Source organism: Aulonocara stuartgranti (genome assembly GCF_965226115.1).
Source record: "Aulonocara stuartgranti genome assembly, chromosome: 3".
Lineage (NCBI taxonomy): Eukaryota > Metazoa > Chordata > Actinopteri > Cichliformes > Cichlidae > Aulonocara > Aulonocara stuartgranti.
The window spans coordinates 70,294,720-70,317,185 of NC_138941.1; the positions used below are offsets into that span (position 1 = coordinate 70,294,720).

Consider the following 22,466-nt stretch of genomic DNA (forward strand, 5'->3'; position numbering starts at 1 on the left):
TTAACTGATAGAAACTAAACTGAGTTTATTTCTGAGATAAAGAGTCTCAGTCTGGTTTACATGCTGATTATATTTCTCTAATAAGTAGTTTATTACTCATTCAGTGTTGCGATCGACACAAAGCTGGGTGGAGTCTGTGTGTTGGTGCAGTTTGCAGCACAGACACAAAGAAGTGTAATGTGTGTGTCAGTGTGATGTGTTGTAGTGTCAGGAGTCAGGATGCAGCTACAAAGCTTTTTGTTCAGTGTATACAAACAGCTGTAGCTCCATAAAGGCAGCATGCAGAGACTCACAGTGTCTTATAATGAGAGGCTGCTTTCTCTCACACATTATGTTCACTTATTATCAGCACATGTTGTTGTTTGTGGAACAGAGTTATTGTAGTTTTTTCTCATTAGTTTGAGTTTTTATTCCATTTGGACTTTTTGTGTTTAGTTCAGTTTAGTTTCCAGATGATTTTCTTCTTTTTCAGGTTTGATTATTTATTGCTTGAAGAGTTTTAATAGTTTTATTCTTTTTTCATTCTTACTGTTTGGAGGTTTGTGTCAGAGGCCAGATTCAGGAGCATCAGTACAGCTGTTACAATAAAAAGCAGTGACTCAGTCTGACAGACATCCAGAGTCTCAATGAACTCGTCCATCAACAACATTTTATCAAACTAACAGATTCTAAAACCAAAGATTTGTTTTTCAGATGATGTTTTTCATCCGTCTCAGTCTTTGCTCATGAACTTTGTCTCCAAACGTCTCAGCCTGAGCTTCCCTCTGATGAACTCGTTCATAATCTCGTCCATTCTGCTCTCAATGAAAATCTGAACATGTTCAGCTCGGCCTCCTGTCTTTGTGTCAGAGTCTCCAAAGCAAACATGACAGCAGCTCACTGCCATCTTCAAACCTTCCCTTTCACTCTTGCTGCTGTCCTTCTGTCACAAATCAGCCCTGATGAAGATGCTCGGGATCAGGTGAGGAGGAGGAGAAGACTCGCTGTGGTGACGCTTGAAGGGACACAAGAAGAAACACAATCAAAGATCATCATCTAATAATAGAAGACTGTCTTTTATTGTGTGTTTCTGATTGGCTGCTGTAGAAGTGAACAGTTGTACTTTGACCTTTAACCTCTCTGCTCTGTGTTGTTTCCTCTTTCAGACCAGAAAAACATCACAGCTGAGTCTGGACAGGACGTCACTCTGACATGTCGAGCTGCAAACAACAACATCATTATTTTAGAGTGGAGCAGAGCTGACCTGAGAGATGAATATGTGTTTGTGTTCCGGGACGGTCACTTTGTTCCAGATGACCAGCATCCATCTTTTAAGAACCGTGTGGATCTGCAGGACAGACAGATGAAGGATGGAGACGTGTCTTTGATTCTGAAGGATGTGAACACTGCTGATAGTGGAACATATGAGTGTCGTGTCTTCATGGAAGAAACACGCTCATGGAAGTTCATCAGCAGCATCCACCTTCATGTTGTTCCTCCAGGTGAGTGAGTAGAGTTGAGTGTGTGTGTGATCAGAGGTGAAGCTGCTTCCTGGTTGTTGATGTTTGTTTCTAAAGATGTTGCTGATGAGACTTTGTAGAAAGCAGCTGGTCTGAGTGATGTGATCAGAGTGCAGTAGATAATGTCTGACAGCAGTTTGAAGAGGAAATGGATTCTGTTCTGTTCTTCACTCATCACCTACCTGACAGCTGACACCTGTTTCTCACCTGCAGGTCTGACAGGAGGACAAGAGAAGGATGAAGACAAAGAGAAGGAGGATGGATCTGTTGGACTGATTGTTGGTCTGTCAGTTCCTGCTCTGCTTCTTGTTGCTGTTGTTGGTTTTTTGATCTACAGAAAACATAAACAACAGCAGAGAGTGGAAACAAACCAGCCTCCTGTTTAAGTGCAGCAGGTTTAAAATGTCTCAGAGGTTTTTCCAGCTTTGAGTCTGCTGCTGCTGTTCAGAGTCCTGGGTGTTGTCAGTGTTTAAAATCCTGCAGAAACAGATGAACTGAGCACGTTGTGTTAGCTGGCTCAACTAAACCTGAAACTGCAGTCCGAGACAGCAGGTATCACCGTGGTGATTATCACCTTTCTCTGCTTCAGGCTCTGAGCACGCTCAGATGAAAAGGAGCGTTTCATGTATCATGTGACTTTTCTTCTACACAAAATGGTCCCTGTGAGCGCCACCCAGTCCAATCAGAGACGTTACTCACTGATAACTTCACTAATGTCTCCACTACATGAATACAGGTACATTGGAACAGTGTGATGTGCAGTTTAGCTTCACTCAGTGGCTTCAGCAAGTTACAGTTTAACAAGCTGCACATATGAAACATTTCCTCCAGCAGAGAATCTACATCACAGTGAAAACGTGGCTCTAACAGCTGATTTAAAAACAAAACTCTGAACATGAAATGCTCCTGACCAGGTGATCTTTCACCATCAGTTACCATGGTGATTTAGCCTCTTTCTGACACAGAAAGCTCTGACTTTGAGTGTGACACAGCTCACTGAGACATTTTGTTGTGCACGCCTACTTTTAACTCTTCAAACAAATGAAATCAACACTTGAACATTTTTCACTTTGATGGTTTTGTTTCCACTGACTGTAGTTACATCATTTTGAGCTCAGATTACATATTTATGAAGTTTTTCACACCTGAATCTTTCAATCATCAAGATCTGGTTTCAGTTTTCTCTTTATCTTTGTGAGCTGTGTGTGTTGTTTACCCTCAGTATCCATGAACAGTGTTACAGACCTGGGATCAGTGTTTTTGTTTATAAGATCAAATATGACCTCATTATGTGAGTGTGAGCTGTGGACCACAAAACCTCAACAACACTAATCCTCGATCAGCTGTTTCACTAAAATTACATCCAAGTATGAACTCATCCCATCGTTCATGCATCAATTTGTAGCTGACAGATGGTTATGCACATCCCTGGTTGCCTAGGTAACCCTCTAACCTTAGATAACGCTATTGTTGTCACTCAGCAGTATGATTTAATGTAGTTGTTTCAATAGATCTCAAAGATAAGAAAAGTTCACCTCGGTACTCGCTGACTTCACATCAGTGATCAGTTATTGTGTTTAGAAAGTGTAGCTACTCATCTTTGACCTTGTATGTATGTGTGTTTATGCTCTGATTGTATTTTCCTGCTGCTCACACAGCATTAGAAAAGCCTGAAAACTCAGTGTTCACAGAGTCTGTAAGCCCCAAATGTTTGTATGAAGGACAGAGAACAAACAACAAAGGTCAGTGTGAGAGTGTCTCTGTATTTGAACAATAAACTCTTACTTTGGTTTAAATTATTTATTCTTTCATTTGTGTTGTTGGCAGAGAAGCTACATCATGTGAACTTCATCATATTGTCACATGTCATCACAGATTCAAAAGATGTAATATTTGTGTGTTTGTTATTAACAATCGTGCCCCCAGACGCCAAAACAGTGCCAGCAAACTGAAACTGAAAAAAAAAACTGTAAGCAAAAAAGAAAAAAAAAGATGTAAGTGTGAAAACTTTTTTCTTGTCTTAATGTCAATATTTATTTTTCAGTTTCATTTTAAGGTGGCATCGTTTTAACCCCAACAAAACAAAACAAAAATGACAGAAAGTCCATTGAAATCTGAAAAATATTCATTTTCTGTGCATGAACAAAAACTTTACTTTTTACAAGACAGGAAAACTAACAGTAGCTTTACATTTTTTATAGTGTATCCTCATCCTCAGTATTGGAAACACGTCAAACTGCATTTCCTATAAAATCAAATCAAATCATAATGATCGTGGAAATTTCTTGATCTAAATTCTCTTCTAGATTGAGTGGCAAAAACAAGAAGAGCTGCTGTTTGTGTTTGTGCAAGTGCAAGAAATACATATAGCACGCTCTCCATCCTTCTGCTAATGTTTAATGTACTGAAATGAATTCTAATTAATGAAATTAATGTCTAATTAAATTCAAAGAACTGAAGATAAACAGGCCACAGAAAGCACTTTGTCACCTCTGCTGTGATGTTAACTGTCGTGGTCCCTCAGACCTCGTCGTGTGATCTGACATTTACTGATTGATTTTGTCTGTTTTCAGGCTCTAACTTTACAGGAAGAAACTGTAAAATAATCAAATTATTCATCATTGTGAAAACTTCATCATGAAGCATTTGTGATGAGCTACATTCCTCTGAACCTTCAGTTTGGTTATTTATTTATTTATTTTCCATCCTTGTTCTTAATGCTTTCACCATCACAACTAGGGATGGGTACCGGTGTCCGGTGCCATGATGGCACCGGTTCTGACATAAACGGTAGTAACCAGACCAAAAAGCAGCGCACATTTCGGTGCTTTATTTCGGTGCTTTTTTTTCCTGAGCTGTGATACACTCCTAGCCAATCATTTTACGTTTCCGAGGATAGTAGGCAGGTCCAGGTACGTACGTTCTGTTAGAGCAGAGCTACAGATTAAAAATGTCCAAGGCGAAGCGGTCAAAAGTATGGCTGTACTTCACAGCAAAATATGCAAACTCAGCAGCAACAAGTGCTTTAAGCTGATACTGTGCAAAGGAGGTAACACCTCAAATCCGATGAAACACCTGGTGACGCATAGCGTTTTTTTTTTTTTAAAGCCGAGAAATGCGCCGTATTTGATGGCAGCAGCAGCCGTTCTTCTCTGCGTGAGTAGCTTAATGTTGTTCATGTGTAATTTACGTTGAGTAGGCTAACCACGTTATTACATTAATGCATGTAAGGTGAACTAGCAAACATCATCATAGCTACATGCGGCTGTCTTCTTGTTTGATGGCAGATACTCCCTTCACCCTGGCCAAAAAGGCTAAAATGACCAAAGAAAAAGAGGGAAACAGCTGAACATGAGAGGTTTTTGGACAAAGTTTGTATTTTTTCCATTGGTTAAGCACTGCTTCCAGCCAAGAGTGATACCATATATGCCCCATAGCTGCAGAAAAGGCTAACATTGTTATCTTTTTACATAAAACCAGCTGAACATGAGAGGTTTTTGGACCAATTTTGTCTTCTCCATTCTTTAAGCACCGGTTTGAGCACCGTTTGAGCACCGGCACCGTTTCAAAAGTACCGATTTGGCACCGGTATCGGATAAAACCTAAACGATACCCATCCCTAATCACAACACTATGAACTGTGGGTAATCCCTCAGGTCCACAGAGATGAGGACTCGTGAAAATGTGCATAAGGACTCAAAGTGTGTGCAGAGAGCCGTCATGCACTTGATAACATGACAACAGGACGGCCCTGAGCCCTCAGAGGCCGACACTAAGCTGTGACTGTTTATCTGCACGTCTCAAACACGCCTCCATTTGTCTGCAGGCTGAGTGATCTGACTGAGCTCAGCCTCCATTTTCTACAGGGAGACGCTCAGACAGGCTTTCAGTTTCATTTCACAGGAACAGCTTTGCTTCTGTTTTACATGCAGGTGCTGCACAGAACACATCCTGTTCAGTCTGTTTGTGTGACTGACTGCAGCTCAGATAAGAGGCTGGATCAGCTGATTCAACTGGTCAGCAGGCTGCATCATTTTCATCTCTGCAAACACCAATCAAAGTCCTGTACACAGTGTGTTTAGTACTCTGAGTGCGTTATTTGTCAGTAATTGTGTTAAAAGGCTCTGAGTTTAAGTTGTAAACAATCTCAAACCCTGGATTTATCTCCACCATGTAAGCTGCTGACATCCACCTAGCTGCTGTTGAACCATGATTTGGACATATGGTACTCTAAGGTCAATGAAATAAGATAGGCCTGATTAAAGTTCTTCTATGTGAGGAGCAGGATTTTAAATTGTGGATTTAACAGGAAGCCAATGAGGAGAGGCCAGAATAGGAGGAAGCTGCTCTGTCCTTCTAGTCCCTGTCAGGACTCGACTGCAGCATTTTGCATCAGCTGAAGGTTTTATGGGAGTTTTTAAGACATCCTGATAATAACCGATTACACATGATCTGTGAAATGTTCACACTTGTTGCTGCTTCCTGTCTGTGTGTTTCTTCCAGACAAATGTTAGGAAGCTGATTCTCACGCAGGTCACAGATCCACACTCTCAACCCACTGTGGACTGTCCCACATCTCGGAAAACGTTAGAGCACTTTTGCAAATCTGTGATGTCTTGATAAATCGAGTAGATATTTGAAGTTTACACAGCTACATTCAGAAAGAATATTTTAAACTGTGCATCCCTCCGAAACTGCCTCTTACGTTTTCGACGAAATGCATTCTGGGATATTTGCCTGGGTTAGCCTTCAGTAGCTTACTGGGGTCATGGAGAGAATGTGTTAATAATACTGAGTGGTGGGATTTATAACTATGGACTAGTGATGCGCAAATCATGAACGAATCGTTCAATACTCGAGAATCACTTTACTGACTCGTGAATCATGATTCACAAGCCCAACTGACTCACTGACTCATCCCTGTTGCTGTTAGCAGCAATGTATCTAGCTTATAATTAAAATTGTGGAGAAAAACACAACATCCAGTATCGTAACAAAAAATTTCTGCTCTGAACTGGAAGAAAAAACCCTGAGTAGAAGCTCACATCAAGAAAATAGCTCCTCGGTTCACAGTAGCATCGCTCTGCTAACATGCTAACAGCACATTTGAGCTACTCACCCCCTCCCTCCTGTGCTGATTTGTAAGCATAAGCAAATCACTCAGGACTCACTCACCCCCTCCCTCCTGGCTCACAGCTTCTTCTTCTTCTTGGTTGGCAACCAATGTTAAGGTGCATTACTGGCTCACAGCTCAGTGGACATTTAGATGAGAAAATATATATTTAACACATTTAAGGAAAATACTAATAAAATAAAAAATAAAAATATATTAAAATAAAATAAAATAAATGTTTATTAAGCAATTTTGATAGAAAATTGCTTAATTTTAGAAATGTTTTGCTCTTTTTTGCTCTGTAAAATAGTTGTTTTCTTTTAGAATCATTCATCTTAGCAGTAGGATTTACATGAAAAGAGAAACAAATTAAGTTTGAGTGAAAATGTACATTTTTTGCACTCTCTGGTCGACCGACTCAGTGAATCAAATGAGTCAACAAATCCGATTCACTTTGGTGAGTGACTCATTAAAACTCGATTCAGTAAAAAGAATCAAATTTACCATTACTACTATGGACACTATGTGCTGACATGACCTTTTATAAATTTACTGTCCAATCACAAACCTTTAATGGGAGGAAAGAATTTGATTGGACAGTGAGGGTCATGTCCTCATCGAGGATAGAGCGCACAAGAGTGGACTATTATATTGATTAGTCAAATCTCATTAGGCAATAAAACAACTATGGTCAGAAGAGAATGTATTCATTAAAAAAATAAATAGAATTTACAAATAAAATAGTTCCATTAAAAATTACGTGTACTTGTTGAGCCTTTCTGAGAAATGATCCATGTGATTGATTAATTATGCCTGCAGAGACCAAAAGGGGCCCCAAGAGTCTGGCTGCAGCCACTGGGGGGCGCCATATTGCGACTCGCTCAGACACATGAAAAATTAGAGGGAACATTGCCCGGCAGCCTACGTCTATTGCAGCATAACTAAGGGAGGATTCAGGGTCACCTGGTCCAGCCCTAACTATATGCTTTAGCAAAAAGGAAAGTTTTAAGCCTAATCTTAAAAGTAGAGATAGTGTCTGTCTCCCGAATCCAAACTGGAAGCTGGTTCCACAGAAGAGGGGCCTGAAAACTGAAGGCTCTGCCTCCCATTCTACTTTTAAATACTCTAGGAACAACAAGTAGGCCTGCAGAGCGAGAGCGAAGTGCTCTAATAGGGTGATATGGTACCACAAAGTCATTAAGATAAGATGGGGCCTGATTATTTAAGACCTTGTATGTGAGGAGCAGGATTTTGAATTCAATTCTGGATTTAACAGGAAGCCAATGAAGGGAAGCCAAAACAGGAGAAATATGCTCTCTCTTTCTAGTCCCTGTCAGGACTCTTGCTGCAGCATTTTGGATTAGCTGAAGGCTTTTCAGTGAGTTTTTTGGACATCCTGATAATAATGAATTACAGTAGTCCAGCCTGGAAGTAATAAATGCATGAACTAGTTTTTCAGCGTCACTCTGAGACAGGATATTTCTAATTTTAGAGATGTTGCGCAAATGGAAGAAAGCAGTCTTACATATTTGTTTAATATGTGCATTGAAGGACATGTCCTGGTCAAAAATGACTCCAAGGTTCCTCACAGTGTTACTGGAGGCCAAGGTAATGCCATCCAGAGTAAGAATCTGGTTAGATACCATATTTCTAAGATTTTCAGGGCCGAGTACAATAACCTCAGTTTGATCTGAATTAAGAAGCAGAAAGTTATCATCCAGGTCTTTATGTCTTTAAGACATTCCTGCAGTTTAACTAAATGGTGTGTGTTATCTGGCTTCATGGACAGATAGAGCTGGGTGTCCAGTTGTAGACGATGATGCTTGAATTCAAACAGGCACACAATATGAAAGATGAGGAAAATCCCTGAGCACTGTGCAGAAGACTCTGAGGACTGAGACGCATGTTGTCATGCATGTGATAATATGACAACAGGACGGCCCTGAGCCCTTAGAGGACGACACAAAGCTGAGTGTTTATCTGCACGTCTCAAACACGCCTCCATTTGTCTGCAGGCTGAGTGATCTGACTGAGCTCAGCCTCCATTTTCTACAGGGAGACGCTCAGAGAGGCTTTCAGTTTCATTTCACAGGAACAGCTTTGCTTCTGTTTTACATGCAGCTGCTGCACAGAACACACCCTGTTCAGTCTGTTTGTGTGACTGACTGCAGCTCAGACTAAAGGCTGGATCAGCTGTTCAACAGCTCAGCAGTTTGTAGTTTGTTTTCATTTTGCCCCGCCTCTGTCAGTGCGCCCCAGGGCCGCTGTGGCTACAATGTATGTATGCCTTGCCATCACCAGTGTGTGAATGGGTGGATGAATGAATAGTGTAAAGCGCTTTGGGGTCCATAGGGACTAGTAAAGCGCTATAGAATTTCAGACCATTTACCGTTTATGTAAACACCAAACAAAGTCCTGCACACAGTGAGTTTAGTACACTGGGTGTGTTATCTGTTAGTAATCGTGTTGAACATTATAAAAGTGTCACAAAAGGTTGATTCTGTTTATCTGGACGCATTCAATTGGAGAAATGCTTTGTCACTCTTCCAAGTGATTTCTTCAGTTCCATTCGATTCCTTCTTGTGGGACATGCATGGAACAATTCACCCAGGAGGCATCCTCGTCAGATGCCCAAACCACCTCAACTGGTTTCTTTCGATGTGAAGGAGCAGCAGCTCTACCCTGAGCCCCTCCAATAGCCAAACTGCTCACCCTATCTGTAAGGCAGAGGCCAACCACTCTTTGGAGGAAGCCCATTTCTGCCACTTCTATCCGCAATCTCAATCGCTATCCGAAAGAATAATGATCATTGATCAATGACCATTTAATCAGTGGCCATGTGTACCATTAACAGAGAGAGTTGTGGAATAGCTGCAATCACAGCATTGTAAAATCAACAAATCAGTTTATTTCTAAGCTCAGTTGATCTGACTGAGTGATCTGAGTGAGCTCAGCCTTCACTTTCTACAGGGAGATGTTGTTTTCAGGCACAGAAGTAAAGACATGTTTACCCACAGCATTGAGTTACAGAGGAAGACGTTGCTCTAAGGCACTTCAGAAACAGAGGTTTGTCTGTTATTGGAGGGACAAAAACAATGAAAAGAGAATTCAACAGGTAGATGTAAATCTTTATTAACACTTACACACTTACATAGTGCTCATATTTCATTCAATCACAGAAGGAATTCACTGATTGTCATTGTCTTTAAAAAACAAACTCTTATAAGGCACACATGAACTGAGAAAAACCCCACAAACACCAAGAGGATGTTTCAAGAAGGCCACAGAGAGAAGAGTACAGAAGTGGAGCAGTTCAGTGATGTAGGTGGAGGCGTCACACCATCAGGCCATGAAAGTATGAACCATGATTTGAACCTGAAACAGTGCAGAAGCTCTAACAGTGGAGAGATGTTTGGAGTTAAAGCTTTGGTCAGACCAGAGATCAGAGCATCAGTTCATCACACTGTCCTCACTGCTGTAATATTAATGCCACACTGTTGTTCTTTCATGTGCTGATGTGATGCACTCATGTTTACATGTTAGTGTTACTGACCATTAAGTTCTGTAGGAACCACACATTAACACACAGCATACACGGATAAATAAAAAACACCCGTTGATGTCTTTGGACTGTGGGAGGAAGTCAGAGACCCAGAATCCACTTCAGGAGATACATGTATGACCTTTGTTCCTCATGCGCTCCATGTGTTACTTTACTAATTCACAGGAGGAGTCTGTTTCTGTGGGCAACAGGATGACTGTGACCTCCGACACTGCTGTCTCATTACAAATCCACACAAACATGATGTGTATATTTATACATTATGAGTGGCAATTTTCCCTAAAATCACAATGTTTCTAACTTGAGCCAAACTGGTGGATCTGAAAATCCATCTAAACAAATGAGTCAAACTTCACCCAAAAGAGCATCAGTGTACAAAGGTTTGCATCATCTATACAACAGTATAAATGTGAAAATATGTTTCATATTTTTGAGTCTTATGGGTCTGTTTATGAAAAGTAATCAGGTCTCAACCCAGCAAAGTTGTTCAGGATGTTTTGCTGGTGTCAAAGGTCAAAGCAGTTTAAATCTGAGCTGAACAGTGTGTCATGTTAAAGAAAAGTTGAAGAGGTTGTCAAACTTCTCAGTGCAGGATCAGAGAGAGACGTTAACAGTTTGTACAATCTGTTAAACTGGGTAAGATTGGTTTACAAACTAAAAACAATGTCAGCCAAAGAGATGATTTTTATACAAAGTGTTTTCCAGTGGACTGTACTTAAAGAAGAAAAAGTCACATGAAGCTAATAAACAATCACACCAACATAAAATAGTTAATTTGTCTAACCTGAAGCTCCAACACTCACTGACTCTGAGATCAGAAATTCATGTGTGTTTGTAACACAGTTTGACTTTGTGTCAGTAAATCTCATGAACAAGATGAATAAACTGTAGTTCAGAGTCACTGACAGCACAGACACACACTGTTGGTCCGAGTCTGAACATGATGATCATCAGAGTCGACTGCTGGATGTTCAGGAGAGTTTCTGTCTGTCCTCAGATCGTCCGACTCACAGTTCATCTCTGTCTCCTCCTGGCTGACCTGCAGGTGAGAAACAGCTGTGAGGTGTCCTCTTCTAGTTCAGGAGATTAGATGAAAAAATCATTCATAACATTTATAAAGTAAGAAAATGTTAATGTTGATTTTTCTGCTTTTTATTTAAAAACATGATCTGACCAAAACTGCAGTCTGGAATCTTGCTTTCACCATAAAAAAATCATATTTTTTTTCAAATACACAGGTCTAACAGCTGCTTCGGGGTCAGAGGTCATGTTGGGTTGATCCAGCTGTTCTTTATAATTTGACCTGTTTGGCTGCAGACTGTGAGAGCTCATTAAAACATGTCTGAGACTTTTGGAAGGTCAAATCCTCGAGTCTCTGAAAACGTGTTTGTTTATTATGAGGCTGAAACATCTGAACCTGTGATTCAGTGACAACAGCTCTGTCACACCAAACACTGTGTACACAGTTTACTACTTTTATATACGAAGCACTTCAAACAGTGCAATATATCAATACCATGCAATATATAATACTATATACCAAACATCATACTTACAGTTTGATATAATTGTTCAAAACAACCAAACATCTAAAAATAAAACGGACTTTTTAGGTTTCTACACTAAATAAATATCCAAAAACATTTTGACTGGTTAAAATCACGTTTGCAGAAGATTTGGTGGTTTCCTGGTGTAGAGTTACTAGAGTTAGAATAGAGTTAATATTCCTTCTTTAATAATCCTTTGTTGTGCTCACTGCTTGTTTTATTCCTGTGTTTGATGATCAGAGTCTCTGTAAGTCATGAGTGTCAATGAACGATCAAATGAGAAACTCCAGGAAGTGCTGAGTGGACTGTGCCATGGGGGAAATATGATGTTGTTTATGTTTAATATTTATGCTGTTTAGCTTACATTTGAGTTATTCTGGATTTGATTAATTGACCTGTTAACATACACCAGGTCACCAGTGCATTACTTAAAGCTTTAGCAACATGCTAATTAAACATATGTTCAAGAAATAAAAAATATTAACTTCATCTGATCCAACATTCAGATTATTTTAAATGTGCGAGTCTGTAATCTCAGTGACTAACAGAGAACCTGAGTGTAAATGTGACCAGATGAAGTGTGAGGTTGTGAGAAAGTCTCTGACTGCATTCATAGATGTGTCCTTTCAGCTGCTCGCTCTGATCCAACCTTTGGTCTCTAAGAAGAGGCTTCAGGGAGACGTTTGCTACGTTGGACTGTAGGACCATCAGAAATGTGTGCAGTAACAAAACAGGCAGCACTGAAAGCAGCTCTAAGTGTTTGTGTTGTTCAATGATTTGTGCACAACAACAACAATGGGACCTCTCTCATCCATCAGTCACCATGTGGACATTTTTCTGACACACTTTGAAGCTGATGGACGTTTTGTGTCTGCACTAAGTACGTTTTCACCAGCTATGGCACCGCAGGATTCACTTTCACAGACTCACAACCACCAGCTCCACCCCTCCCCTCCCCCTCCAGATGTAGGCTTTATCATTGAGTTTCCCCACACATGTTTACAGACGAGTTAGAGAGCAAGAGACGAAGAGACATAAATGTCTTTGTTTCTGCTCTAACCAAACAATGCTGCTCTACAACTCTAGACTACCAGCCACAAAGACAACAGCTGGAGAAACATCTGTCTACCTCTGACATCCACCAGCTCATCCATACAACAAACACACATCAACAACCAGGAAGCAGCTTCACCTCTGATCACACACACTCAACTCTACTCACTCACCTGGAGGAACAACAACCAGTTTGATGAAGCTGTGTTTGAATGAGCGTGCTTCTACCATGAGGAAACGACACTCGTATGTTCCAGCATCATTAATCGTCACATCCTTCAGAATCAAAGACACGTCTCCATCCTTCATCTCTTTGTCCTGCAGATCCACCCGGTTCTTAAAAGATGGATGCTGGTCATCTAGAATAATATCACAACCAACTCGGAAAAGAACATTTCCTGACTTCAGGTCAGCTCTCTCCCACTCTAGAGCGAAGATGTTGTTGTTTGGAGCTCGACATGTCAGAGTGACGTCCTGTCCAGACTCAGCTGTGATGGTTTTCTGATCTGAAAGATGAAACAACACAGAGCAGAGAGGTTAAAGGTCAAAGTGCAATTATGATCAGAATGATTGACTTTAAATATTTTGTTTATTTCCTTTGACATTTGAGTTTTATTTATTTTTTCATTTTATTTTCAGTTACAGCAGCATGTTAATAGCAAAACTTTGAACATACAGTAGTTTGCTGTTCAGTTTTTACAATACCCCAAAAGATAACAGAAAGAAAACAAACAAACAAACTAAAGAAACCCCTACAAAACAAAAAACAAACAAACAACAACAACAAAAATAAAATGGATGGATGGTATCTGGTCATGACAATGTGGTCATTTTAAATGTTTCCATGTACATTAGAAAAGGCTGCCATGCCTCAAGAAATTTGGTGGTTGAACCTACCAGTGTATATCTCATCTTTTCTAAATGCAAAAACTTCATGAGCTCTGCAAGCCTCTGTTCATGTGTGGGAGGAGCTTCCTGCTTCCATCTTAAAAGTATAAGGCGCCTTGCAATGAGTGAAGCAAAGAATTTGAATAGTATTTTGGCAAAGTGATGTTTTGAGGTATCACCCCAAAGATTAGAGCAGAGGGATCATAATTAACGTTATATATCTCTGAAAAGGTGTTAAATATACCCATATGGAAAAGAAATAGAAAAAACTTATAAGACTTGCATAAGATGTGGCCTACTTCATACAGTCAATCATATAAGGCTTATATGATTTACTCATGAAAGTGGCCACTTTCTCATTACTTTCTTATATTGTTTTAGTAAATATCCAAAACATACAAGTTTCATTTATATGATTTTCAAGGGATCTTAATCTGTTTTCACTCTTGTATGCTTTTCATAAAAGCTTCACACAAGACCGATACAAACTTTATAAGATTTATATGCATCTTTTCCGTATGGGTAGACACCCAATAGTTATGAAGATTGGGGCCAAAAACTATGAAGGAGTGAACCTGTTTCTGCTTTACATCTGTTACACAGGGGGTCAGCCCATGTCTGGCACATATAGAAGAAGAGTGTACCCTATGGAGAAAACATAGAGCTCATCTGTTAAAGTCATCCCAAGGTCTTTCTCCCACTGAGCTTTAAGGATGGAGAGAGAAGGAGATTGAAGATCTAATAATATAGCATACATTTCTTTAATCGCCCCTCTCTTATGAGTGTTTATATTAATAATTTTATCCAAAGAAGTTTCCTCAGGTACTTCTGGAAATGAAGGAAATCGACTCTTTACAAAGTGGTGAACTTGTAAATAGCGGAAAAAATGTTTGCGAGGAACATTAAACTGCTTCAGGAGCTGCGTGAATGAGAAAAATTCCATCTGCAAAAAGGTCTTTGATATTTCTAAGTCCATTACCTTCCCATATTTTAAAGGCAGAATCCATCATTGAGGGTGGGAACATATGATTTGAGCTGATAGTGTAACCCAAACCTTACATTGCACCCAGATTCTGAGCGAGTCATACAACAAAGGGTTACATTTATAGGTGTACAGTTCTAATGGGAGAGCTGAACTCAACAAAGCTGATAGGCACATTTTGCCACAATTGGATGAGTCAATTTGGAGCCAAGCTGGAGTCTCTGTGGTAAAATTACTGATCCAGCATATTTCGAATATTTGCTGCCCAATAATAAGACTGAAAAATTGGCAAGGCTAATCCACCCATTGGCCTAGTCCTCTGCATGAAATCTTTACGAATTCATGGACTTTTGCCATTCCAAATAAATGCAGGGATATGCTTATTCAGTGTTATAAAGGCTCTGACATATACAGCAGGAGATCGTCAGCATATACGGATATTTTGTGCTCCTGGTCAGCTCTGAAGATGCCCTTAATGCAACTGTCAGCTGTCAGCTTGGCTTTAATCGCCAATGGTTCAATTGATAACGCAAAAGGAGAGGGGATAAGGGACATCCTTGTCTCGTACCACGGAGAAGTGGGAAATAAGAAGAGAATAACAAATTTGTTCTAACACGTGCCATAGGTGAGGAGTCAAGTAACTGAATCCATGAAATGAAATTAGGGCCAAATCCAAATTTATTTAGAGTATAAAACAGATAATCCCACTCCACCCGTTCGAATGCTTTCTCAGCATTGTGTAATAAGGCAATTTAAGGGGCTGTAGTTGACTGTGATTCACTTTCACAGACTCACCACCAGCTTCACCCCTCCCCTCCCCCTCCAGCTGTAGGCTTTAACATTGAGCTTCCCCACACATGTTTACAGACGAGTTAGAGAGCAAGAGAAGAAGAGACGGATTCATAAATGTCTTTGTTTCTGCTCTAACCAAACAATGCTGCTCTACAACTCTAGACTACCAGCCACAAAGACAACAGCTGGAGAAACATCTGTCTACCTCTGACATCCACCAGCTCATCCATACAACAAACACACATCAACAACCAGGAAGCAGCTTCACCTCTGATCACACACACACTCAACTCTACTCACTCACCTGTAACAATCAGGTTGAGGCTGCTGATGGACTTCCATGAGCGAGTTTCTTCCATGAAGAAACGACACTCGTATGCTCCAGCGTCATGAACTGTCACATCCTTCAGAATCAAAGACACGTCTCCATCCTTCATCTGTCTGTCCTGCAGATCCACCCGGTTCTTAAAAGATGGATGCTGGTGTGTTGAATCAGGGAGACCATCCTGGTACAAAAGCACATAATCATCTCCCAGGTCAAATCTCTCCCACTTTATTACTCTAATGTTGTTGTTTGGAGCTCGACATGTCAGAGTGACGTCCTGTCCAGACTCAGCTGTGATGGTTTTCTGCTCTGAAAGAGGAAACAACACTTTGACATTTGAGTTTTTAGTCATGTTGGATTTAATGAACCTCTGAACATCCAGCAGGTCACCAGTGACCCACTGAGGGGGAATTTTAGCCTCATGCTAAACATGCAAAGTGTCAGAAACTACAAGATGTTAGCTTCCACAGAACAACAACATGTGCTGATAATAAGTGAACATAATGTGTGAGAGAAAGCAGCCTCTCATTATAAGACACTGTGAGTCTCTGCATGCTGCCTTTATGGAGCTACAGCTGTTTGTATACACTGAACAAGAAGCTTTGTAGCTGCATACTGACTCCTGACACTACAACACATCACACTGACACACACATTACACTTCTTTGTCTCTGTCACAGCTGGATTACAGATGTTAAGTGTCCACCCAGCCTGGTGTCTCCTTCACACACAGACAAACTGAATCCAGATGAAAATAATCCTCCTGTACTTCTTGTTATCTCAGAGAGAACCTCAGTTTAGTTCAATCTCACCCGCAGAGACAAAGACAAGGACAAACAGCAAAGTGCAGCAGAGCAGCGCAGTGCCAGCAGCCATCTCTGTGTCAGTATTTGTGCTGATCCGACTCTTAGTTTGTAATAAAGCTGAAAGTCTGCTTTGAAGAACAGATCTGACTTTCAGCAGCTCACTCTTACCCTGTAGTTTGTGGTTCATTTAAGAACCTTGGAAACCTTGGCTGTTTAGTTGAATCAACAGGTATTATCAGGCTGACGTCAGCATGATGTCATAAACACACGATAAAACATCAGAGTTTTAGTACAGCCTCTTGTTCTCTCCTGTAGTCTGAGTGTAGCCATTATAACAGTGAGACGGCACTGCCACCATGAGGTCAAACTGGAGCATTGCAGGTAATAATTCTCATCCTGAACACTGTTGGAACATCAGACCTCCTCACGCTTTGAACTCATTGTGATTCTAAATATTTCTAGTTTCACTTTGACCCCAACCCTAACCCTGAAATGGGCTGTACAGCTTTTATACTTTGACAATGACAAAATATTATTATCTTCTCCCAAATCCAACGTGGCAGTCTGCTGCGAATCCTCCCTGTCCACATCTGACCTCCCCTGGTATCTGCTCCTCCTGGAATCAGAAACACATGGACACAAAAACACATCCTGCCTTGATTATCTAATGTTATCCTTCAGCTTATTCTAAGGCCCAGTTCAGGACGTCATGTTTGGACTTCCTGACCCAGAGACTTATAGAAAACAATTATCAGTGTATGTGTAAAAATCCTCTGCACTCTGCGTGTACCTGCAATATTTCAGATCCAGACAATATCGCTGAATGAATCTGTTAACTCTGAAAACACAGAGTCAACTCATTTATGAGCACATTTGCATTATGTATATATTCATTTAATAAAACAGCTTTATTTAATTATTTTTAGAAACAATTTATAATTTTGCCTTTCACACCTATTTTCCGTGTGAACAAAAGAACGTTCAGCTGTTATCAGGTTCCTCTCCTGTCTCGGTTGTGGAGTGTATGTAGACGACCCACGAACAGACATAGGCAGAGAGATGGAACTTGAAACCAAAAGCGAGCCTTAATTTGGCTGGTGACAGGAGAACTAAGAAACCTATGAACAACTATGACATACTGTGATAATATGAGGGCACTATGACACACACTATGACTCTGTGACTATGAGGACATGGGTGTGGGAACACAGACGAAGCAACAATGAACAAAGGGAGACAGAAGACTTACATACACATATGAGGTGATGGGGAAGTGGAGGCACCTGGGAAAAAAGCTGACACAAATGGACATAATGACATCACATGGGGAAGAGTAAAACTAAACACATTGGCTGTGTCCAAATCAATGACTGTAGAAAACATGGACGACGCGACAGCGCCTCCTCCCATTGTGCAAAAATGAAGCCAAACAACCTGCCTGCTGCACAGCTGGCTTATGGCACTAAGAGGCACATACCTCCCTCTAGTGGTCACATTAAGTTCAAACATGGAAAAAGTGTTGGCTACCTATAACATAGTCCTGGGATCACTTCCGGGCCATTCACCCCCCCCCCCCCCCCCCTCACACATTGACCCATGTGACCTCAGTAACTCAGTTGACAGCAGGGTGGGTCATCCACTCTCAGGACCTCCGCCAGCATCACAACCTCACTGGGAGTTAAACACCCGAGACTCTCCATCAGCTTTCAGAACTGAAGAGGTGAAGCGCAGTTTGCTTGTTAACGTGTTGACGCCGTCCAGCCCCACGCACGGGGCGATCCGCTGTAGCTCGTTAACGGAGATTTGCCGTGTTGTGGCGTTAACGTCATTTCAACGAGATTAACGCTGACAGCACTAGTGAGAACACAACGAATATGACTGCACATTGACGCCGACATCATCCTAGTGCAAAGACAAGTGGAAGCAGACAAAAACAACAAGCACGCATGCTACAAACTTTACCCGAGTCATTTAGACAGCCGTTAGCACATGATTCTCCTTATGGGGACCTGATATGTTTAATATGCTGCTGAGAATATAGCCCAGAAGAAGCGTATAGTATAGCTTTTATTTTGGAAAGAGCCATTTCTCTGTAATAAACTCTCTTTTCCAAAGATGAGTGATTTCTTGATCAGATAGATTTATTTTATCCCTTTGTTGTTTCAGCAACATTAAATCTAAAAACTGCACGTTTGAGTTAAAATATATATTTATAATTTTAATAAATGACAAATTAAAAAGGCATGAACATTTTTTTGTATCGAAAAAATATCGAACCGTGACACCAAAGTATCGAACCGAACCGTGAATTTTGTGTATCGTTGCACCCCTAATATATATATATATTAGGGGTGCAACGATATTCGTATCGATATTGAACCGTTCGATACAGTGCTTTCGGTTCGGTACGCATATGTATCGAACAATACAACATTTGTAATTTATTTTATCAATTTTCCTTCTGACGATGCTGTCTGTGTTGAGCGCTCAGTGAATCTGTGATCGACTACTCCGCCTAGGCTGCACTGTCGAGCGCAGATCCACTGAGCGCTCAACACAGACAGCATCGTCAGAAGGAAGAGCGCAGGGCAAGCTAGCGAGACAGAAGTTAAGCTCTCCTTGCAACAGGCAAATTGAACCTCATTCAGATCTGGCGTTTGGAATTATTTTGGTTTTAATGTGACGTATGACCCTGAAGGTAAGCGAGTCATGGACTAAAGTAAAACAGTATGTTGGATGTGCCATGCAATGCTCAATTACATGGGTGGGAACTAGTGTGTTAGCGCAGTTAGCTCGTTAACGTGTTGGCCGTCTAGCCCCATGCACGGGGCGATCGGCGGTAGCTCGTTAACGGAGATTTGCCGTGTTGTGGCGTTAAGGTCATTTCAACGAGATTAACCTGAAAGCACTAGTGGGAACACAACGAATATGACTGCACATTTACGCCGACATCATCCTAGTGCAAAGACAAGTGGAAGCAGACAAAAAAAAGCAAGCATGCTACTAACTTTAGCCGAGTCATTTAGACAGCTGTTAGCACATGATTCTCCTTATGCTGCTGAGAATATAGCCCAGAAGAAGCGGATAGTATAGCTTTTATTTTGGAAAGAGCCATTTCTCTGTAATAAACTCTCTTTTCCAAAGATGAGTGATTCCTCAATCAGATACAGGGCTTGCAATATCGCTAGCCCGACGTTCCGGAGCTAGCGATTTTTTCAGTCGGGCTACCAAAATCTATCTCTTCCCTGCCCGTCGGGCTATTGTAGGAAAAATCTATGTCAATGCTTTTGCATTCTTTCAGAAATGTAGCTGGGTAATTATTTCATTGGCATCGGTGAGCCACTGTCAATATGTGACATATTGAAGTCGCGTTTGAATTTGCGCTTGTTTTTTTGCTTTCACTTTGCAATCGTGCGAACTGTGTATAGAGAGCGACAGCACTGATTGGTGAGTGATGATAATTTGTGCACCAATTCCTCTGACATCGTCTTATTAATCGTTAGCTTACTATGCAAACATGACAAGTGAAATCTCCCGCAGCTTAAACATGTGAGAGGTTGATCGCGCAGAGAATCGCTGAGCTTATGTGAGTGCCTGTGTAAAAGCATTTCAGTTCTGCTGAGCCAAATAAGACAGGTCAGGGTGAAGAAGTGACAGCCAAAGAAAAGCTTACCGCAAAACGGAGAAGTTATGACAAATCAGACTATAAGGCAAAAAGAAAGTGCGGCTTTATGGTTTCATGGACAAAATAATTTCTGTGGCTGCAATATGACGAGCTAAATAACCAGGGCTGCACATAAGTGGTCCGCAGGTGCGCATTCGCTGTCAAAATAAAAAACACGCACAAGGGTTAGGGTTAAATTTAAAAACTGTACTTTTAAGTTAAAATATATATTTATAATTTTAATAAATGACAAATTAAAAATGCATGAACATTTTTTTGTATCGAAAAAATATCGAACCGTGACACCAAAGTATCAAACCGAACCGAACCGTGAATTTTGTGTATCGTTGCACCCCTAATATATATATATATATATATATATATATATATATATATATATATATATATATATCCATGACACTGAAACAAACCAATTACCATGCAGTACAGCAATTTTACATTTTTTCACATTTAATAATCACTTTTTAGTTTAGAGTCCAGTGCGTATGATTAAAAAAAACTGCTGTTGTTTCAACTGGTCAGTTTCAGTCTTCTGACTCTCCACCTTTGCTTCATGCTCTAATGCAAGTGCAAAATGAACTGTGCAAGATCTTCTTCCTTCCGCCATCAATTTCTCTGGAAATTACAGCAATATTGTCATGTCACAAATTACCATTAAGCATAGTCTCACTACCCGACCCAACACTTTACCTTGGATCTTCTTTTCAGACGTAGTATGTGTGTCTGTGCAAACCTGAGCTTTTTATACCATGACAGAAAGAGGGGTGAATGAGTACTTACTTACTTAAGTACTTACTTAAGTACGGAGGCATAAAGGGGATGATATGATAGTTCTATAAATCTTCTAACATGGTGGAATCAACATGTTGTTTAGTTTATGTTCAAGGGCAGTGTGAGTACCAGTCAAATGTAGTGTGGACGGGGTTGTTGGAGTGCAGTCTGCTCGTGGTCTGATCTGTGGAAAAAGAACAAAGAAAACTGCAATGATCTCCATTCAGTCACTGAAAACATAACAGCATCTGTGTCATCTGCAAACGTCAATGATTTTTCTACCTGCAGACAGAAAAATAAATCACTGAGCCGACACAAAGTATAAATAAATGTAACTCTAGAAACATGGATGAAAACAAGAGAGGACAAAGCAGAAAGAAGAACAGAACACTGAATGTTGTTTAAGGTCAGACTCTGAGGTGAGGTTAAGGTTCTTCTCACCATTTTGGACTAAGTTTAAAGAAGTGACTATTTTACTGTGGACAGGCTCAATTCTCTAACAATATACTACACTCTGCTTTTTAACATGACCACAGAAAGAAAAGGCAAATAAAGGAAACATGTTATAAAGCACACAATCTGATCTATTAACTAAAAAGAGAGAAATTATGTTCATGATAATTGGACTCAAATGCAGGACACATTGGTTTACAGTATTTTTTTTATCAAGTTTAGCCAGAATGTGTAATGGGGAGGGCAAGGAGGTCTCTGAGTTTACAGAGGAGAGGACAGTCCAACAGGCACATGGGTGAAGATCCAAGCAGAGGGGAAGAAGCAAAGGTAAGACCAGAGGTAAGCATGAGGAGCATCAGCAGCAGGTAAATACAAAAAAACAGAGATTCAGAGGCCCGAGCAACTGCACCACTGAAACATTCAGTGAGGAAGTGATTGTCAGTGAATCACACCTGCAGTAATGTCACTGCGGCACATGTGTAAAGCTTAACTCATTTTAAATACTTTATATTGTGTTCAGTTTACAGTAATGCATCATTTTCTGTGAAAGAACCACGGATCTCTAAACAGCTTTCAATTAGCTCAGAAAAAAGGCGGATTTAAAAAGGAAAAATGCCACAGCTCAATTTACCCGTGGCATATTAAAGTGTTTGTGCTACTTTATGTAATTTTTATGTCATTCTTAGTAGGCAAGTTTTAATTATGCCAAATATTACTCTTTTTTTGCGCTTTGGTTATTATTATTTTTTGTAAAGATACAAATATTTGGGGGACCCATGAGACTCCACTCAAAAGCATCTTATTTTTCCTGCCCAGTTTAAAATCATTTGCTTGTCCTAGTGCCAAGTTTATATCCCATTATTTACATTTTTGGTACTTCTCCCAATATAAAACGCACCTTTGGTTTCATAGACTGATCATCTCTGCAGTTTTATTCCAAGACTGCAGCACCCCTGTTAGCTTGTTGTTTAGTTTGTATTGGCTGTTGTT

General features: G+C 40.4%; 1 protein-coding gene across 1 annotated transcript in view; it reads left to right on the forward strand.

Moving 5' to 3' along the window:
- The window catches only part of LOC309693309 (hemicentin-2-like), a 1,543,010-nt gene that overhangs the window by 900,241 nt on the left and 620,303 nt on the right, over positions 1-22,466 (forward strand). Inside the window, exons 19-20 of the mRNA XM_082512410.1 lie at positions 1,146-1,481; positions 1,713-2,282. Of these exons, the coding sequence (XP_082368536.1) occupies positions 1,146-1,481; positions 1,713-1,885 (509 nt within the window). The 3' untranslated portion in view covers positions 1,886-2,282. Of the gene's footprint in view, positions 1-1,145; positions 1,482-1,712 lie in introns of the transcript that reaches the window.